At 38.6% G+C, this 22,874-nt stretch overlaps 1 protein-coding gene across 1 annotated transcript; it reads right to left on the bottom strand.

Moving 5' to 3' along the window:
* Positions 1-365: 365 nt before the first annotated feature.
* LOC108481702 (uncharacterized) lies at positions 366-1,401 on the bottom strand. The gene is made up of 2 exons (XM_017784800.1): positions 1,047-1,401; positions 366-883 (listed from the first exon to the last, which is right to left on the bottom strand). Exons 1-2 carry the CDS (start codon positions 1,399-1,401, stop codon positions 366-368), a joined length of 873 nt encoding a protein of 290 aa, XP_017640289.1.
* Between the last annotated feature and the right edge of the window lie 21,473 nt (positions 1,402-22,874).

Genomic DNA, 22,874 nt, shown 5'->3' with positions numbered 1-22,874 from the left:
CTTCTATAATAGTTGTACTACCAGATATAGTGCTTACACTTTCTTCTTTCATTATTAAATGAGAAAAATATCTCTTGTCTTTCAATATGGTGTGAGTAGTTGCACTGTTTGCTAGACATATATTTTCACCATTCATAGCTGATTGCCTTTGCAAGATAATGTTCTTCAAAGAAAGAAAATAACCACAAAATGTCACACATAATGGTGAAAACAGGTATACAAAGTTCAAATTACTAAAAGGTCTATAAAACAAAATTATCACATAAAACATAGCACTAGTAAAGGTCATAACTTCATTATTAAAGTTGTTAAATGAAACATAGAATAGTAGAGTTTTATTTTATTATTTATCGAAATTTGTGGCCTTAATAATTTCCTTCAAGGGTAGAAAGAAAATTAGCCACTTCTAAGTGGGTTGCATTGCCATCATCAAAATCACCTTCGCCATCTTTATACACAAGATTGGTTTCTACTTTCTCTCCCTTCTGTTTTATGGACTGCTCATAAAGATCAACTAGATGCTTTTGTATGCGACACACACGAGACCAATGTCCTTTTCCTCCACAACGATAGCATACATTAGTCACATTTTCACCTTTTTCTTTCTCTTCCCTGTTACCATTTTTCCGATCCCACTTCTGGTAGGAATGTGAATTTTTAAAACGACCATCTCGACCATATCCATATCTATCTCCGCGGCCACGCCCTCGGCCACGGCCACGCCCTCGGCCACAACCACGGCCACGCACACTACTATTTGTATAGTGTGTTTCTTTTAATTCTTGCCCATTGTGTAAACTCACATTCGCTTCAGGAAATGGAGCAGAGCCAGTTGGGCGTAATTCATGGTTTTTCATTAGCAGCTCATTGTTTTGCTCTGCCACTAGGAGACAAGAAATTAATTCAGAATATTTCTGGAAGCCTTTTTCACGATATTGTGTCGCAGGACAACATTATTTGCATGGAAAGTTGAATATGTTTTTTCTAACATTTCTGCATCAGTAATCTTCTCTCCACATAAATTCAATTGTGAAGTGATTCTGAACATGGCGAGTTATAATCACTAACAGACTTAAAGTCTTGCAATCTTAAATTCAGCCACTCATAACGAGCTTTAGGCAAAATCACAGTTTTCTGGTGGTCATATCTTTCCTTTAGATTGGCCCAAAGAATTTGAGGGTCCTTAACAGTCAAATATTTGGTCTTTAGACCTTCATGGAGGTGATGGCGAAGGAAAATCATGGCCTTGGCCTTATCTTGTGTACTTTCTTTATTTCCCTCCTTAATAGTCTCACCAAGACCCTTTGCATCTAAGTGAATTTCAGCATCTAGTACCCATGATAAATAGTTATTTCCAATGATGTCCAGAGCCACAAATTCGAGTTTTGTAAGATTTGACATTATAAAACTATAAGACAAAATATACAAGTCAATAATGTAAAATAAAGCATGTTAATATGCAAATGAAATAACACATATGCAAATGAAATAGATCAACTTGTTACCCTTACTTCACCTAAGCGTCCTTCAGCAATCTTTAAGGAAAAATTTGTTGGCCTTGATTTCTTGTATTAGAGACCCGTGCTGATAACGTGTTGTGAAATAATAAAGAAAGAATAAACTGAAATGTGATAGAAGAAAGAGTGTAGATAGAATGTAAAAGAGAGAGTGTATTTTTTTTTATATATATTTTTCATGAGTACATGAGCCCCATATATATAGGGGCTAAAAGTAACTCTCTAATTATTATAGGGCATGTAAAGGATCATGACCTTTTATCTCCCATATTAATGGGGTATAGGAAAAGTCTCATAACTTATGGGGTATAGGAAGAGTTTTATAACTTATGGGGTTGATAATGACATCTACATAAATATTTCATAACAAATATAAGTAATAAAACATAGAAAGTGGAAATTAAAGAAACAAAAACCGTTTCTTTTATTTTGTTTCTCCTGCAAACCGAAAAGTAAAGAAGAGAAGAAAAGCATTCGGGCCTTTAGTTCGAAAGTTTCAAATTCAAAATTGGTTAGGGTCGAATCTGACCTAAATGTAACACTCCAAACCTGACTTAAATGTTACGGTCGAATCTGGCGATGTTACATGGAATGAGATTTGAATTCGAATTTATCAAGTTAAAGCCGTTTCCATTTATTAGCTTCTATTTATCTCTCATCAATTTCAAAATTTATTTTCTTGTTAAATTGATTCGTTTAAAACATATTCTGTGGTGGAAGCTTTTAAAACCGTGATATTTAAAAAAAGTTGTTCGCATTTAGGAAAAACGTTATTTTTAATTAAACTGAGTTTTCGTTGAGTTTTGCGGTTTAAAAGTCCAAAAGAATAGTTAAAAATCCAAAATAAAGGCAAATAGTCCTAAAAGTCCCAAATTACATTAAAAATAGGAAATAACAACCGTAATTGAAATTAAAGCAGTTCAATAGACATGTGGTCACTGTTGAGTCCTCCGCCACACCGATCCATTTAAGTCTGGAGATTACTTGTACAGATAACAGAAAGGGAAGAGTTTACGTAAACTCAGTGTGTAATCCCCATAGAAGACATGCATACATTCAAACAACAGTTATCAGTCAAATGTAGTCTGGGCCTAAATCCATTATAGATTCAGATACAATTTAGGCCTTAGCCCATTCAAATACAATTTCAAATATAAATTAGGGCCTTGCCCATCTCAGATACAGTATGCATACAGTAAAAGAAATCAGTATCTTACCTACCAGCCTCTACACACCATCTCCGACCATCCCTACACACCATGTGGGGTTTAAAACACCCACCCAAACCTACACACCAAGTCATACCGAATGCGGCATATATCAGTAATATTGCAGCTGAGTTGCTAGATAATAGACATGAAAGCCTTTCAGTACATTTCCTCCAATCATAAATCATCCCACCCCAATGCAGATGCAACTGAACATGCTCAATGCAGACATACAAAAATACATGCTTACATGCTAGAATTCAGTTATCAACCATACATACGAATCAGTAAACATGCATAAATTTAACATGCTCAATACATACATTATATATTCAGGTTACACAATTTAGAGTTTAAGTAGCACTTACTGACCCTACCATAGGTTCACAGTCGACTTGGGCGACCTATGCAACCGTAGAAAACATTGTAGCTAAATGAGCCCACACGCCCATGTGGTTTGCCATTGTGGCCCACACGCCCAGATTGGCCTTAGCCCCTGTGGATCATAAGGACTGGCCCAAATTCCCACATGCCCGTGTGGACTACCCATGTGGCCCACACAGCCTAATTTGGTCAAGCCCGTGTATTGCACACGGCCTACCTAGCTATCATACGGCCGTGTCTAGTGTACGATCTTGCCTTAGTCGACCAGACGGCTGTGTCATTCGCACACGACCTACTACACGGACGACCATACGCCCATGTGGCATTGATAGTTTGCAATTTTGGCTTTCGCCGAACCCCATTTTCTTGTTTTCGAGTATACACCTGGCATCGATTCGATGCAAAACCACTCCCAAGCCTTCCCAAAGCCTAAAATCGACACGACAACACTCGAAATTAGACTTCATATCTGATTAAATCAAAACTATGAAATGAAAATACATTCGACACTTACTCTATCACCTCGAACGATTAGATTACAATAACGCGAGGGAAGAGTCTGGTTCTTCGCGATTCAGTGCTGCCAAACCCACCTATCAGACTAACGACAACAACACATTATCTTAAGAATGACACTACACGAAATCCACACTTAAATTGAGAAGTAAAACTCACCACAATAACCATCCCACGAGCCAAAAGCACCCAAAAACTTAATCAGGTAAACGCAAAAAGGAAAGACAAGAAAGGGAAAATTTGACAGAATGATGGTGAACAGAATTGACGTGTCAAGAATCCCTCAATTATCTCCACCAACCCACTCCTCAGAATTCCAACTACACTGAAACAATTGCGCAGTAACAGGCAAAAATAAATTTCCATGCTTGCGCAGGGACTCGAACACCTAACCATCAATATACTAACACTCTACTTATCCATCAGACCAGCAGGCCTATTCTGTTAAGATTTTACAAACAATTTAATATAAGCTCGCTGAATAGAGATAAGGCTTAATTCCAAAAATAAAATAAAAAATTACCCAAGCTAGGGCTTGAACTTGGGACCTTTCAACCTTTCACAAACACCTAGAACATTTAACCACTGAAGCAAATACACATTTTTCACATTTTCACAAAAATAGAAATAAGAATTTTGGGGCATTATGACTCTACCCCCTAAAAGAAATTTCAACCTTGAAATTTACCTGATCAGAATAGATGAGGATACTGCTCACGTATCGAGTCCTTAGGTTCCCACGTGGCCTCCTCAGTGCTATGATTTTGCCACAGTACCTTTACTAACGAAATAGACTTCCTCCTTAGAACCTTAACATCTCTATCAAGGATCTGAACCGGCTCCTCCTCAAATGTCAAGTCTGGACTAACCTTAATCTTCTCCATAGGGACAATATGAGTAGGATCAAAGTGGTAACGCCTCAACATCGAGACGTGAAACACATCATGGATCTGGTCTAACTCTAGAGGTAGCTCCAACTGACACGCAACTGGTCCCATATGCTTTAGAATCTGATACGGTCCAATAAACCTAGGGCATAGCTTGCCCTTACGATCGAACCTTAGAACCTTCTTCCATAGGGAGACCTTAAGAAACACAAAGTCCCCCAAAGAGTATTCAATCTCACGTCTCTTCAGATCTGCATAAAACTTCTGTCTATCAAAAGTCGCCTTCAGACGATCCCTAATCAGTCGAACCTTATCCTCAGTCTCGAAAACCAACTTAGGACCCAACACTCGACGTTCGCCCAGCTCAGTCTAACATAAAGGAGTACGACACTTACGGCCATGCAAAGCCTCATAAGGTGCCATCTGAATACTCGACTGGAAACTATTATTATAGGCGAACTCGGTTAACGGTAAATAATCCTTCCAACTTCCTTGAAAATCGATAACACAACTTCTCAACATATCCTTCAGTATCCGAATCACCCTCTCAGATTGACCATCGTTCTAAGGATGGAACGCAGTACTAAAGTCCAATCTCAAACCTAGAGCCTCATGGAACTTTTTCCAGAATCGAGAAGTGTAACAAGGATATCTGTCAGAAATAATCGACATTAGAACCCCATGCAGTCTCACTATCTCAGAAATGTAGAGCTTTGCCAACTTCTGAAGAGAATAGTCGGTCCTAACCGGAATGAAGTGTACAGACTTGGTCAATCGATCCATGATGACCCAAACAGAATCTTTCTTTGTGGGTGTTAGAGGTAACCCATTAACGAAGTCCATCGTTACGCACTCCTACTTTCATAGCGAAATCTTAACCGGCTGCAGCCCGAAGTTAATTGATGCTCAGTTTTAACCTGCTAACATGTCAGACATCATGCCACAAAGTCAGTAACCTCCCGTTTCAATCCCAGCCATCAGTACAGTTTTCGAAGATCTCGATACATCCTATCCCTACTGGGATGTATAGCAGAAGGGCTACTATGCACCTCTCTCAGAATAGAATGCCTTAATCAGTATCATTCGGTACGCAAATCCGACCACAAAAACAGAGTACCCCATCATTATTTAGCCCAAAGCTCGTAGTGCTGCCACTCTCAACCTGATGGAACCAAAAACCCAACGATTCATCTTCTAACATCCTATACTGAATTTGTTCTATCCAAGTCAATTTAACCTGCAACTCAGCCACAAACTTTCGTCATCGAACAAACTAGGTCAAGTGAACATCGCTCTCAAATCAGTCATCGTCCTATGGCTCAACACATCGGGCACCACATTGGCCTTGCTAGGATGGTACAATAGTATAGTCATAATCCTTAAGTAGCTCAATCCATTTATGCTGCCTAAGATTCAACTCCTTCTGAGTCAGGAAGTATCTAAGGCTTTTGTGATCAGTATAGATAATACACCTCTTAACGTATAGATAGTGCTGCTAGATTTTCAAATCATGTGTCAGATAGTTTGCCCCATGCGTCTTGAGCTGACGAGACGCATATGCCACAACCTTACCATCCTGCATCAGAATACAACCTAAACCCACATGTGATGTGTCACTGTAAACCATAAAATCATTTCCAGGTTTAGGCTGTATCAGAACAGGAGCCTCAGTTAGAATAGTCTTGAGCTTTTCAAAGCTCTCCTGTTGCACATGAGTCCAGACAAACAGAACACCCTTACGTAGCAGCTTAGTTAAGGGTGCTACAATTAGTGAGAAACCTTCCACAAATAGCCGATAATAACCGACCAGATCCAGAAAACTATAGATCTTAGATATATTCTTAGGCTATTTCCAATCTAGTACAGCCTCAATCTTCCTAGGATCGACTTGGATCCCCTTAGCAGACACTATGTGCCTCAGAAAAGTGACTTCACGAAGCAAGAACTCACACTTATTGAATTTAGCATATAGTTTATTCTCACGCAGAATCTGAAGCACAACTCTAAGATACTCATCATGCTCATCTTCAGTCTTAGAGTATACTAGAATATGGTCGACGGAAACTACGATGAACTGATCCAGATAAGGCTGAAATACTTGGTTCATCAAATCTATAAATACAATCAGAGCATTAGTCAGACCAAAAGGCATTACTAGGAACTCTAATGTCCATAACGAGTCCTAAATGCAGTCTTATGCATATCCACCTCTTTAACCCTCAACTGATGATACCCTGAACGGAGATCAATCTTAGAAAACATAGAAGCCCCTCGAAATTGATGTCGATCCTTGGAAGTGGATACTTGTTCTTTATGGCCAGCTTGTTCAATTGCCGATAGTCTATGCACATCCTCACGGTCCCATCATTTTTCTTAACAAATAGAACTGGTGCTTCCTACGGAGACACATTCGGACGGATGAAGCCACGATCTAGCAACTCCTGAAGTTGAGCCTTAAGCTCCATAAGCTCTTTCGGTGCCATACGATAGGGGGCGATAAACACTGGAGCTGTACCAGGAAGAAGATCAATCCTAAATTCCACTTTCCAATTCAGAGGTAAACCCGGTTGCTGCTTAGGAAAGACGTCCAAAAAAATCCCTTACAGTTCTGATGTCCTTTACAGTAGAGCCCCCAGAAACAAAAACACTAATATAGGCCAAGAATGCCTCACATCCCTTACAAACTAGTTTCTCAGCCACTAGTGTAGAGATCACATTAGCCAAATAATTCTGACGTTCTCTAATCATGACTACCTCATTATTCTCTTCAGTTCTCAAGATGGCCCTCTTAGTCGCACAGTCTAGACTGACATGGTGCTTGACCAACCAGTCCATACTCAGAATCAGGTCGAACTCCTCAAACGGAAGCTCTATCAAATTAGCCAGAAATACCAACCCTTGAACCTCTAGTGGAACATATCTATACAATTTGCTAACCCGAACCGATTGCTCCAGTGGACTTAGTACAGTCACCTCACTAGAAGTACTCTCTACCAAAATCCCCAAGTTTTCAGACACAGTGCTAGCTACATAGGAATATGTGGAACCTATGTCTATCAAAGAAAAATAAGGTACATCATAAATTAAGAATGTATCGGTAATAACGTTTGGAGCGTCTCTGTCCTCTTGGCGACGAGCAGTATAAACAAGAGCAGGCTGGCTTGCCTCAGTCTGTCCAGCACCTCTGCCTGGTACTTTCTGTCCATGGGCCATACCGTTACCATCCTTAGTCTGACCACGGCCTCTTGGTAGCTGTTGAACTACTGTCTGTGGCTACGCAGTACCAGAACCTGGAGCTTGCACCTGCTCGGTCTTCAGTGGACACTCTCGAATGCGGTGCTCTAATGACCCACACCTCAAACACGCCCCAGTTCTACTCCAGCACTCGCCCTGATGGCGTCTACCACAACCTCCACACGACTGTAATCCAGTAGGAGCAACCGGGGGCCTAACTCTAACTGGCCTATCAGCCCTAGCCTTTTTCTTAGGTCTCTATACTAAACTGGAGGGCTCTGAATCCCTCTTGTACTTACCCCTCTCATGATATTTGTTTTGGCACTCAGCGTGCTTAACCTCTTCGGTTATCTTCGCATTCTCTACCAGAACGGAGAACTCTCGCTCCCTCTTGGAGCTATCAGCTCCCTTAGATTATCCCTAAACCCATCCTCAAAATGGACACATCTCTCAAATTCAGATGCCACCATACCTCACGCATAACAGCTCAGTCTCAGATATTCGGCCTCATACTCGATCACTAATCGGTCTCCCTAAGTGAGGTTTAGAAACTCATGCCTACGAGCATCGATGTAACTTGCTCCCACATACTTCCCTTGGAAGGCAGACTTAAAGAAATCTCACGACAGACGATTGGGCTATGTACCCTCCTTAACGGTCAGCCACTACTGATAGGCCTCATCGCGAAGCAATGAAACTACACCCTTCAATTTCTACTCAGGGGTACAGTCTAAATCATCCATTATCCTCTCAGTAGCCTCCATCCAGTACTCAGCCACATTAGGGGAGACTCTAGTGACACCCCTAAAAAGTTCAGCTCCATTGGACCGGAGTAGTTCTGTAACCGATCCTCGGCCGCCAGATTCAGTGTTAGGCCCAATTACCCTCTCTAGTATCCTTAATATAGCCTGGGACAATGCGTCATTCCAACCATGCAATCTTGAGACCTAGTTTCAGTAGTAAGTGACACCGGTGTCTCACTCGTATCTAGGCTTAGCATGCTGCCCGGAGAAGAGGACTCAACTCGAGCCCCCCTACGGCCTCTACCTCGGCCTCTAGTATGACATCCACGGATACCTCATGCGCTCATGTCTATTTAGATTTATCTGTATTATGAATTTTATGAATCAGTTACAGTTTCAGTATTTATTAACAGATGTTTTATGTAAAGCAGTATCATAATTTCAGAGTTTTTTTTCGCAAGTACAGTCTCTATCAATTTCAGTTTCACTACAGTTTCAGTATACACTAACTAGAGTGTTTTTAGAACAGACTATCAATAATACTATAATAGTTTATCAGAATACTTACAGGATCGGTGCTAGAGACTCAGTGTACCATATTTTTAGTCAAATCATTTAAAATCATTTAAAAATCAATTCTTAAAAACCATGTTTTAAAACTCAAAATCCACAGCTGAGTTTTCCAATCTGACTCTGATACCATTAAATGTAACACCCCAAACCCGGCCTAGACATTATGATCGAATCTGGCAATGTCACATGGAATGAGATTTGAATTCAAATTTATCAAGTTAAAACCGTTTCCATTTATTAGCTTCTATTTATCTCTCGTCAATTTCAAAATTTATTTTCTTGTTAAATTGATTCGTTTAAAACATATTTCGTGGCGAAAGCTTTTAAAATCATGATATTTAAAGAAAGTCGTTCGTATTTAGTGAAAACATTTTTTTTAATTAAACCCAGTTTTCATTGAGTTTGTTATTTTTAATTAAACCCAGTTTTCATTGAGTTTTGCAGTTTAAAAGTCTGAAAATAGTTAAAAATCTAAAATAAAGGAAAACAGTCCCAAAAGTCCCAAATTACATCAAAAATAGGAAATAAAAACCGTAATTGAAATTAAAGCAATTCAATAGACATGTGGTCACCGTTGAGTCCTCCGTTGCACCGATCCGTCTAAGCTTGGGGATTATCTATACAGATAACAGAAAGGGGAGAGTTTATGTAAACTCAGTGTGTAATCTCCACAGAAGACATGCATACAGTCAAACAACAGTTATCAGTCAAATACAGCTGGGCTTAAACCCATTATAGATTCAGATATAGTTTAGGCCTTAGCCCATTCAGATACAGTTTCAGATATAAATTAGGGCTTTAGCCCATCTTAGATATAGTATGCATACAATAACAGAAATCAGTATCCTACCTACTAGCCTCTACACACCATCTCCGACCATCCCTACACACTATGTGGGGTTTAAAACACCCACCCAACCCTACACACCAAGTTGTACTGAATGCGGCACATGTCATTAATATTACAGCTGAGCTACCAAAAAATAGGCATGAAAGCCTTTCAGTACACTTCCTCGAATAATCAATCATCCAACCCCAATGTAGATGCAACTAAACATGCTCAATACAGACATACAAAAATACATGCTTACATGCTAGAATTCAGTTATCAGTCACACATAGGGATCAGTAACATGCATAAATTTAACATGCTCAATACATATATTATATATTCAGGTCACACAATTTAAGGTCTATGTAGCGCTTACCGACCCTACTGTAGGTTCACAGTCGACTTGGGTGACCCATGTAACCCTAAAAAACATTGTAGTTTAATGGGCTCACATGCCCATTTGGCTTGCCTGTGAGAGCCCACATGCCCGTGTGGCCCAGAAGCCCAGACTGGCCTTGGCCCGTGTCGATTAGACGACCTGACCCAAATTCTCACACGCTCATGATGACTACCCCTGTTGGCCTACACAACCTAATTCAATCAAGCCCATGTGTCGCACACGACCTACTTGGCCAACACACAGTCATGTCTAGCGCACGGTCTGGCCTTCATTGACCACACGGTCATTTATTCACACACGACCTACCACATGGGCGACCACACACCCGTGTGGCGTCGATAGTTTGTAATTTTGACTTTCATCGAATACCGTTTTCTATGTTTTCAAGCACAGACCTAGTATCGATTCGATACAAAACCACTCCCAAGCCTTCCCAAAGCCTAAAATCAACACAAAAACACTTGAAATTAGATTTCATATCCGATTAAATTGAAACTACGGAACCAAAATACATTTGACACTTACTCTATCACCCCGAATGATTCGATTACAACAACGCAAGGGAAGAGCCCCGTTCTTCTCAATTCAGCACTGTCGAAACCCAACAATTAGACTAACGACAAAAAAACGTTATCTTAAGAATGGCACTACACGAAATCCACACTTAAATTGAAAAGTAAAACTTACCACAATAACCACCCCACGAGCTAAAAGCCCCAAAAACTTAATCAGGTAAACGCAAAAAGGAAAGACAAGAAAATAAAAATTTGACAAAACGATAGTGAACAGAATTGACGTGATTCTTCTTGCCAGAGAGAGAAAATTTGAAAAAAAAAAAGAGAGATGATAAAATTAAAATAAAATCCAGAGGTTATTAGGAATCCTTCAATTATCTCCACTAACCCACTCTTCAGAATTCCAACTGCACTGAAACACTTGCACAGTAATGGGCAAAAATAAATTCCCATGCTTGCGCAGGGACTCCAACACCTAACCATCAGCAAACTAACACTCCACTTATCCATCAGACCAATAGGCCTATTTTGTTAAGATTTTTCAAACAATTTAATATAAGAGCACTGAATAGAGATAAGATTTAATTCTAAAATTAACAAAAATTGCCCAAGCTAGGGCTTGAACTTAGGACCTCTCACACACGCCTAGAACATTTAACCACTGAAGCAAATAAACAATTTTCACATTTTCACAAAAGCAGAAATAAGAATTTTGGGGCATTACAAGCTAGCTGACCCATGTAATAATTTTTGTTACTATTAAAGATTTAGAATGTTACCATTATTGAATAGTGTAACATCCAAAAAAAAAAATTTGTGTTAGAAGAAATTGAGTTAGTGAAACCAAGAGTGGTTACTTCTTGATTTTGAGTTAAGATTTTGGAAAATTTTGCAAAGGAGTTAATTTGGTTTAGTGGCTACATGTTTTATTTCAGTATGTGAAGTTCTGGGTTCGAATCTTGTTTCTTGAATTTTTGCTATTTTTTATTAAACCTCTATCTTTGGTCATCTGGCATAAAATAACATTTGTGATCAACTGATGTTAACAACAAGCCCAATGGTTTAGCGGTTAAGCTTTTGTATACCTTTGGTCTTATGTTTGAAACCTTGCGTAGGCAATAAGGAAATATTTTGCAATTCGCTTGAAAATAAATCAGTTTTATTTTTGAGTTACTTAACTAATTCATTCTTTTCCATATTTCTTTTTCTTTTTCCTCAAATGGTTTTAGTTCTCTACTTTTCAACGTTCTCTGTTCTTTCTTTTTTTTTTCTTTTTTGCTTTCTGTATCCAATTCTTGACGTCAGATTGGTGTTTTCCTTGCTCAATACTCTGTTAAGTGCCCTATTTTGGTCAGGTAAGACTATAAGTATGCATATATAGTTAGCATGTGAATCTTTATTGCTTTTCGCGTGTGAATTGTAGGGGTAGTTTTTTCGATGGTGTTATTTAATAGGTTTTTTTTATTAAGGAGATGATCAAATGGTGTTTAGTGTTTCTTTACCGACTTCATAATCGCATAAATTGTTATTCATTTATCGGTAAGTTTCGAATGGGTTTTTGGGTGTTGAACGAGAACGGTTGGTAGTCGTTCTTATTTGATGTTCGTGAATTGTGGCTAAATTACTTGTTTGAGTCTTGTGTTTTTAAGGTTCGAAATTCATCTTTGTTGCTTCTACATCGAAACCATATCAGGTGTACAACGAAAACTCAATTTTTTACAAATTTTAAACACCAAAAAACATGGTTATCGACGCTACATAGTCGTCTGGTAGGTCGTGTGAGCCACACGACTGTGGCTAGACTGTGTGACAAGTCTTGTGTGACATTAAGAGGGCCACACAAGTTGTGTGTTAGGTTGTGTAACTCACTATTTTAGATTTAGGGTCACATGGGCTAGGGACATGGTCGTGTGTCTAGACCATTTAACTCACTATTTTGAGCCATACGGCCGTGTGTGACATTAAGAGGGCCACACGGGCGTATGTTAAGTCGTGTGTATAACAGCCCGTTTTTAGTCAAATCAGAAAAGTAGTTTCGGGACCATAAATTCGAGGTCAAAATATTTATTTTATTATTATTTTAATGTTTACAGTGTGATATTATATTGGTGTGAAAATTTTGTTAAGAAATTTTATCGTTTAAATGGTCAATTTGTTAAAAAGGACTAAATCGTGTAAAATGCAAAAGTGTTGTTCTATTAGCTAAAGGTGTCTAATAGATATGGTTTATAAAAGTTAAGGCCCTTATATTGTAACTAGACCATTTTAATTGTGAGTTGACAAAGATGGACATTAATATGATGATTTTAATGTTTTGCCATTAAGGTTAAATAGGTAATTTGATAATTAAAGTTAATTATAATAAAAAAAACAAATTTCTTTCTCCATTCATCTTCATCAACTGAACTGGGAGAAGAAGAAATCCATTGTTAGCGCTTTGAACATTCGGTCACTTCTCTTTGAGCTTGTAAGTCCCTTTTTATCTCGTTTTCAATGATTTCTATGTTTTTGAGATAGTTGCTTCCTATTCTAGCTAGCCCGAACCTTAAATTTAAAAATTGTTAAAGATTTATCATGTATCTATTGTTGAATGCTTGAGTAATTTGATGATTAATGATAGATTTGAAAGGTTTAATGTTAGATTAATAGCTTTTGTAAAGTGATTTTTGACAAAAATGTCAAAAAGGGATTAAATTGAGAAAATGTAAAATGTAGTGGTTAAAAGTGTGAATAAATTGAAAATATGGGCTGCTAGTAACATGTTAAATTCGATTAAGAATGGGTTTGTACTAAATTGCATGAATTTGTAATTTTATGAAATAATGACTAAATTGTGAAAAATGTAAAAGTTTAGGGGAAAATGTGCAATATAGCCCTAATGCATATTTTGGATTGAATAAATAGTTGATTAAATGATTTAATTTTTAATATATTTAGTTCAAGAAAAATGGAATTCAATCAGGGAAAAACGAAAGTTATTACTAATTGACTCGATTCGTCGTTTTAATATCTGAGGTAAGTTTGTATGAAATAAACACTATTATAATTATGCTTTTTAATGCTTTGACATTGCATATATTGTATATATGGGACTACAATCATGTTCGACAACAAATTAGCTATATGTGGCACTTAGTGTGCGATTCAACATAGCTTTGGCTATATATATGGCATTTTGTGTGCAAGATCGAGATAACTTCGGCTATATATGGCACTTAGTGTGTGAGATTGAGATAGCTTCGACCATATATGGAACTTAGTGTGCAAGATTGATATAACTTCGGCTATATATGGCACTTAGTGTGCGATTTAAGATAGCTTCGGCAATGAACGACACTTTGTGTGCGAGATATCGAGTATTCAATGGTATTCCTAATATGTATGAGCTTAATTTGGATTGGTACAGGTATGTACATACATAGTATGAGCTTTAAATCAAATAAGTTATGAAGTTTGCATATAAGAGTATGAATAAGTATGAGAAAGGTTTGTTAGTAATCATGAATTTCATGTTAATATGTTTAAATTGATGAATGGTGTATTTGTGATTAGTTAAGTTTATATTATACGAGCTTACTAAGCTATAAAGCTTACTTTGTTCATTTTCCATGTCTTATAGTGATTTCAAAGCTAGCTCGGGTTCGGGGATCGTCGGAGACTACGTCACACTATCCAACCATCACTTTGGTACTTTTGAGCTTATGGTTTGGTCATATGGCATGTATAGGATTATGGTTATATTGATATATATTTTGGTGGTGAGTTTTGCCATTAGAAATGACTTGTGAATGGTTATGTTTTGGGCTGTATATATATAGCCATGAGACTTGGCTTGTTTTGGTATGTTTGAACCAAATGTTGGTATATATAAATATATGGCTTATGTTGTGAATTCATGTAAAAGTATTTTGAGTCCATGGATGAATATGTGAATGACTTATATTATGAGGTTTGCGGAATTGGTATCATGCTTGTGAATTGGTACAAAATGATGTGTGTTTGGTAAATATTTAGCTAGTTGATTGGTATATGTGTTTAGGGATGTTTGGTTAAGAAAAACATAAGTTATAAGCATGTTGGTTATTAGTGTTGGAAATGGCATGAAATTTATCTTGGTTGTGGCTAAAATATATGTTCAATTATGCTATGTTGTGGTGCCATTTGGGTTGTTTAGGTACATGAAGTTGTGGGTGGCAAATTGGCTTGGTAAATAGCCTATTTTTTTTCCACACGGGCGTGTGTCTCAATCGTGTGTGACACATAGTCATATTACACAGCCATGTGTCCCCTGGTATTGAAATTGAAATAAAGTCAGTCTGCTCCACACGGTCTCACACACGGACGTGTGATCGGCCGTGTGGTACAAGTAGTATACCCCCTAATTTGCACACAGCCTAACACATGGGCGTGTGACTTAGCCGTGTTGCATAAGTCAGTATACCCTACAGGTTTGAAACAGCCTAGCATAAGGCCTGGTACACGAGCGTGTGTGGCCATTTTTAAGGCAGACGGGCTAGCCACACGAGCGTGTATGTTGGACGTGTGACCCAAGTTAGAGAGTTACACGGGGTGGAACACAGGATGGGACACAACCATGTGCTCCCTTTTCGAATGTCCACACGACCTGTGACACGAGTGTGTCTCGTGACCGTGTGTGACATACTGCCTGGCCACACGGGCGTGGTCCCCTATTTTGAGAAAAATTTTCTATGTGTTCCAAATGTTTTAAAGGTTATCGGTTTAGTCTCGAACTATTCCTAAAGCATGTTTAGGGCCTAGTAGGCTCGTATTAGGGACAAATTGATTGAGTTTGAATAATGAATGTATGAAATAATGTTATGTATGTTAAATCGTTGTTTAATTGTGTTGTAAGTCTGGTAATGCTCCATAACCCTATTACGACATTGAATACGGGTGAGGGGTATTACAGTGTGGACCACATAGGCCAGCCACCCAGGCTGTGTGAATCCTCATAGGTACGTGGGCCAAAAATTTAAACTTTTCCCTAGGGCCAAAAACATCATTTGGATTGAATGTAGGCCTTATGTAGGGTCTATATGATCTGGATTAAGATATAAATCCTGTTATTTGGTGATCTTCTAGTGTATAAATGTATGTCTGATATGATATAAGATAAGTAAGTATGATCTGTTAACGTATAATGTGATTATGTTTGGAATATGTTTAAGTTATGTAATTTACTCAGGTATGACCCATGTTCTATTAATTTTATTAGTACATATTTGTGTTACTTGTTGGATAAGAACATGTGGTTTCCAAATGTGTTGATTTGTTTGATACTAGTTCTGATATAGAACCATGCATGTGTATTCATGGCAAATCTGATATGATCCATTGAGGTTTGAAAATCGGTTTGTAAGGCATAGACTCTTGTGCCTTTTGTTTCTGTTATTGTACAACAGAATGTTATACATGCTAATCATTCTGATTCTGTATATGTATGCCATGACACATTGCATGGGGTTTGGGATGATGTGAAAGGAGGAAGTTTCTGGCAATTTAATGATATGCAATATCTAGTGGTTGATCCACAATTTTGTTTGGCAGCTTGTCTGAACATTGTAACACCCCATACCCGTAACCCACGTTGGAGTAGAATACGAGGCATTACTTAACTCGATCACATGCGCACAAATGTTACCCAAGTCACCGAGACTTGATCTAAATTAGAAATTTTTCAATTTCTACATCAAACTTCTTATTATGGGTCTACAAGCCTAAATTGACCATTGAAAGCTATTCGGGATCAATCCGGGTCCTAAAGCTTCAATAGAAAATTTGACTTTGAAATAGGGAACACGCCCGTGTAGAGGGACAACACACTCGTGTGGCCATTTCAACATGGTCGTGTTGATGGCCTGTATGGCTCACAAGGCCTAGGTAATATAAGGACATGCTCGTGTCCTCCACCTGTGTGGAAATAATTCTAAATGCATACCTACAGGGGTTTTCACATGGCCTGACACACGCCCGTGTCACTGGCCCGTGTCCTTCACACGGCCATGACACGCCCGTGTCATAGCCCATGTGCAAAAACATGGATATTCTATTTCTGATGTCAGCATCCCTAAAATATCACATGGCGAATGCACACGCCTGTGTGCTAGGCCGCGTCCATCACACGGCTGAGACACACTGCCGGGCCTCTGCCCGTGTGTTTATTCTCATGCATACTGACTTGAAATTATTACGTACAAGGGACACACGGCCGGACCACATGGCCATGTGCAAACCGTGCGTTACACACAGTCTAGACACACGCCCGTGTGTCTACCCGTGTGGACAAGATAAGGCTATTTACCAAGCCTATTTTCCACCCTTACTTACACAACCTGCATAATAACAACCACAATCTAGACAAGACTATCCCAAGCAACCAAATCAGCCACAATAAACAACATTCCATGTGTATGTTTTACTCATCTATGAAGATAACATCTTTGTATATAAATCAAACTGATCATTAACCATCATTCGAGGCTTAATACAAAATGAGAGATTTATCCCAAGCCAACACATTTGGCCAAATTGATAATAACACAAAACACAAGTCTAGTTTCCTATATATGCCATATTCGAAAATATAAATCAAACTATACCGAATGCTTTGATTGATAGTGTGATTGATATTTCTAACTTTCGTTGATCCTTGAGCTAGATAGGTGGCACTATAAAAACAATGGAAAATGAGAGTGAGTAAGCATAAAGCTTAGTAAGTTGCACATAAATAAATTTACAACATAACTTTACCATTCATCAACAAGCTCATAATATACAATTGGGCATTAGTAACACTTACTCATCAATATTTAGTACACATCGTATATCATAAAATTGGGTTCGCATTCTATATATACCAAACAGGTACCTATGTACCACTCACAACATGGTTATACTTTCCTAGTTAATTTTAAATCATACTTTCACCGTTGAACCATATGGACCATTATCGGATACTCATTTAGCCTCAAATATGGGGTCAGACATCGACGCCATGTCCCAGACATGGTCTTACACAAGTTTTAGTATATCTGTGCCAATGCCATGTCCCAGACATGGTCTTACACTGACACATCTCTTAGTCGATGCATGTCCCAAACATGTCTTACACTAAAACTCGTCTCAATTATGCCGATGTCATGTCCTAGACATGGTCTTACACTGGCTCTGATAATGTGGCCGATGCATGTCCCAGACATGTCTTACACTAGCTCACAATAACCAACATGTTATGGCATGAATATCCGATTTATTTCCTAGGTTCAAACGGGAACTCTACTATCTCTATTACCATCATGCTTTTTCAATTCCACAATCAAGCAATTCATGTTATATTAACCTCAAGTACAATTCAACACATGCATTAACATTGTAGTTGTATTATTTACATACAACTTACCTCGGATTACAAAATGTGGTGACTAGTCGATTTAGTCGATTTGCTTGGCTTTCCCCCGGTCTAGGTTCGGATTCTATATTTCTTGATCTATAATAAAAAAATGCACTTATTTAGTCGCTTTATCAATCTAGGAACTCTACAATTCCTAATTAGGAAAAATGACCAATTTGCCCCTAGACTTTTACAAAATGGCCATTTTACCCCTAAGCCCGAAAATTGATTTTTATCGAATTTCTTCATATCTTAAGCCTAGCCGAACCCTTTTTACTCTTATAGAAACTCTAAATTCCTACTATTTCATATACTTAACATCTATTTTACAACTCATGTAAGATAGTCCTTTTAGGTGTTTTCGTGCTAACACCTTTCACAGAAGTTGTTCATAACACACCCAAGACCTATTTTATTCCATAAAAACTCAGCAAACATTACAAAAAAAAACCCTACACTCTTGATCATTTTGCAAAATAGTACCCTCATTTGAGAGCTTATGCTTCAAGGGTCTCAAAAATGCAAAAATCATCAACAAAACGTATGTAAATCACTTACTTGTAAGAGGAATAAGTTGCTGAATTTTTTAAAGCTAAAAACCCTCAAAAATGGCCGAAAAATCGGTGGAGAAGAAATGGGAAATAGAATGATATCATATTTCTTTTATTTTATTTCTATTTTAGTCAAATTAGCCACCAAACCCACCAAACATGGACTTTTTGACCAAATTACCTCTTATGGCTGACCATGTACAATCTTAGGGTCTAATTTCCCTTTAAAGACCCCTAATTTAGGTTCTCTGGTTATTTGGAACTTTTAGCTATCAAAATAGGACTTTTGCATTTTATGCGATTTAGTCATTTTTCTCAATTGAGCTCACAAACATCAAAATAAACTCACCAAATTTTCCATGCATTCATATAATCATGCTATAACATCAAAATAATTATAAAATAATTTATTCAAATCCAGATTTGTGGTCTCAAGGCCACTATTCTGACTAGGCCCTAAATCGGGCTATTACATTTCTCCCCCTTAGGGATTTTTGTCCTCGAAAATCTTACCGGAGAATAAGTTCGGGTATTGATCTCTCATAGTCTCCTCAAGTTCCCATGTGGCTTCCTCGACTCCATGTCTATTCCATAAAACTTTCACGATTGTTATACTCTTATTCCTTAATTGTTTGACTTCACGAGCCAAAATCTTGACCAGGATTTCGCCATAAGTCATGTCTGGATAAATCTCAACCTCTATTAGTGCAACCACATGCGAAGGGTCTGATCTATAGCGGCGTAGCATGGATACATGAAACACATCGTGAATCTTTTCCAACTCTGGTGGCAAAGGCAATCGATAGGCAACCGGTCCTACTATTTCGATAACCTAATAAAGTCCTATGACATGATCACTCAACTTGCCTTTTCTACCAAATCTAAGAACTTTCCTCCATAGGGATACTTTCAAAAATACCTTATTGCCGACTTGAAACTCAATTTCCTTTCACTTCAAATCTGCGTAGGATTTTTGTCTATTCGAGGCGACCTTCAAGCAGTCATGAATCGCTTTAACTTTCTCTTCAGTCTCTTTGATTAAATCGACCCCGTGAATCTGACTCTCTCTGAGCTCAGTCTAATATAAGGGCGTTAGACACCTTCACCCATACAAAGCCTCATAAGACGCCATTTTTAGACTTGTCTGGTAATTGTTGTTGTAGGCGAATTCAACCAATGGAAAGTACCTTCCCCAACTACCTTGAAACTCTAGAACACAACACCGCAACATGTCTTCTAAAATTTGAATCACTCTTTTCGACTGGCCATCTATTTGCGGGTGAAATGCTGTGTTAAAACTCAACTTTGTTCCCAATGCCTCTTGTAACTTTTTCCAAAACCTCGAGTTAAATCTCGGGTCTCTATCGAAATAATCGACAAAGGCACTCCATGTAGCCTCATAATCTCAGAAACATACAAGTTAGCCAATCTTTCAAGGGAGTAGTTTGTACGCACTAGTATAAAATGTGCGGACTTTGTTAACCTATCCACAATAACCCAAACAACATCCTTTTTCTTCGGGGTAATCGGTAAGCCTGTCACAAAATCCATGGTAATCCGATCCCACTTCCACTCTGGAACTGTTATAGGCTGAAGTAGACCCGAAGGTACTTGGTGTTCAGCCTTCACCTGCTGACACACAATACACTTGGAAACGAACAGTGAAATATCTCTTTTCATCCCCGACCACCAATACATTTTCTTCAAGTCGTTTTACATTTTCACACTACCTAGGTGGACGGACAAACATCCGCTGTGTGCCTCATCTAAAATCTTTCGGATCAATTCATTATTCTTGGGTACACAAACTCTATACATCAAACACCCATCGACACCAACACGAAACTCGGATTTATTCTCCGTCTCACACTGAGCTATCTTAGCTTGCAACTCTTTATCACCTTTCTGAGCTTCACGGATCTCTTGTAGAAATGTCGGTCTAGCTCTCAACTCTGCTAGGACCGAACCATCGCTAGACATAGACAACTGAGTATTCATGGCTGTCAAGGCAAACAATGACTTTTGACTCAGAGAGTCAGCGACTACATTCTCCTTTCCCGAATGGTAGTCGATAATCAGCTCATAATCCTTTATTATTTCCAACCATCGTCTTTGCCATAAATTTAACTCCTTTTGACTTAAGTGATCGGTGAATACTCAGCATTTCTCTCCATACAAATGATGTTTCCAAATCCTCAGTTTGAACACGATGGCAGTCAACTCTAAATCGTGCATCGGGTAGTTTTTCTCATAAGGCTTTAGTTGTCTCGAAGCGTAAGCTATGACCTTACCTTCTTGCATAAGTACGCACCTCAAACCATTCAAAGAGACATCGCTATATATCACAAACTCCTTGCCCGACTTTGGTTGCACTAACACTAGGGCTTCGATCAGTAAAGTCTTTAATTGCTCGAAACTCTGTTGGCACTTTTCTGTCCATTCGAACTTGACATCTTTTTGCAGCAGTCGTGTCATCGAGATAGCTATCATAGAAAATCTGTTTACAAACCGCCTATAATATCCGGTCAAACCCAAAAAGCTTTGGACCTCTGTCACATTCTTCGGCAGTTTCCATTCAACAATAGCCGAGATTTTGCTTGGGTCAACTCTAATCCCGTCATCCGACACAATGTGTCCTAGAAATCCAACCTCCTTAATCCAAAACTCGCTCATACTGAACTTGGCATACAATTATTTGTCTCTCAGGGTCTGTAATATAGTTCTCAAATGCTTCGCGTGCTCACTCTCACCACGCAAATAAATCAATATGTCGTCGATAAAGACCACCACGAACTTATCCAAGTACGGCTAAAAAATGCATTTCATCAAATCTATAAATATAGCATGAGCATTAGTCAAACCGAAAGGCATGACAAGAAACTCATAATGCCCGTATCTTATCCGAAATGCGATATTCGGTACATCTTGCTCTGTCACCCTTATCTGGTAGTATCCTGGCCTCAAGTCAATCTTGGAAAACACAGTGGCTCCCTTTAACTAATCAAACAGGTTATTGATTTTTGGAAAAGGATACTTGTTCTTCACTGTTACTTTATTGAGCTGTCTATAGTTGATACATAACCTCATCAACCCATTTTTCTTTTTCACAAAGAGCACCGGAGCACTCCACGGGGAAAAGCTCAGTCTCGCAAAGCCCTTATCAGTTAACTCTTGTAGTTGAACTTTCAACTCCTTTAACTCCGTAGGAGCCATCCTATACGGAGCAATAGAGTTGGGTCTCGTACCGGGGACCAACTCGATTCCAAACTCAACTTCCCTCATTGGAGGTAATTTGGGTAATTCCTCTGGAAATTCATCCATAAACTTACAAACCACTGGTACCGATTCAATCTTCAACTCTGACACTTGAGTATTAAGCACAAAAGCTAGGTAAGCTTCATATCCTTTCCTCAAATATTTCTCAGCAGTCAAAGACGATACTATTATAGGTAAATTATTTGATTCATCTGACCCGACCCGAAAAACACTTTCGTCTTCACATTTCAAATCAATAACTTTTCTCCCACAGTCCACTATGACACTATGAGAAGTCAACCAATCCATCCAAAGGATTACAACAAATTCATTAAAAGGCAATAACACCAAGTTAGCTGGAAAACAATGGTCTCTAATTGTCAAAGGACAATTTCTACATACCTGGTCCACTATCACATGTCTGCCTAAAGTGTTAGACACTTTTATTACAAACTCTGTGGACTCTACTATCATGTTCATACGAGGTATCAATTCCATACATATATAAGAGTAGGTAGACCCCGGGTCAATTAAAGTAACAGCAGATATTCCATGGATAGAAAAGGTACCCGTGATTACGTCGGGAGATTTTGCCTCTTCACGGGCATGAATAACATAAGTCCTTGCAGGCGCTCTGCCCTCGGACCTCACTGTAGTATCTTTTGACACACTTCTGCTGGTAGCCCCGCTTCCAGGGTTCTTTTGTGGTCTACCCCTCGAAGGAGCACTACTTGCTCTCACATCGTGCTTTTTTTTCATGTCATCTAGCTCGGGACAGTCTTGGATGAAGTGGTCCAAAGATTCACATTTGAAGCATCCTTTTTCTTTACTTCAGTACTCGCTGAAAT

Source organism: Gossypium arboreum, chromosome 1, assembly GCF_025698485.1.
Source record: "Gossypium arboreum isolate Shixiya-1 chromosome 1, ASM2569848v2, whole genome shotgun sequence".
Classification (NCBI taxonomy): Eukaryota; Viridiplantae; Streptophyta; class Magnoliopsida; order Malvales; family Malvaceae; genus Gossypium; species Gossypium arboreum.
This window is presented reverse-complemented; position numbering and strand designations above follow the sequence as displayed.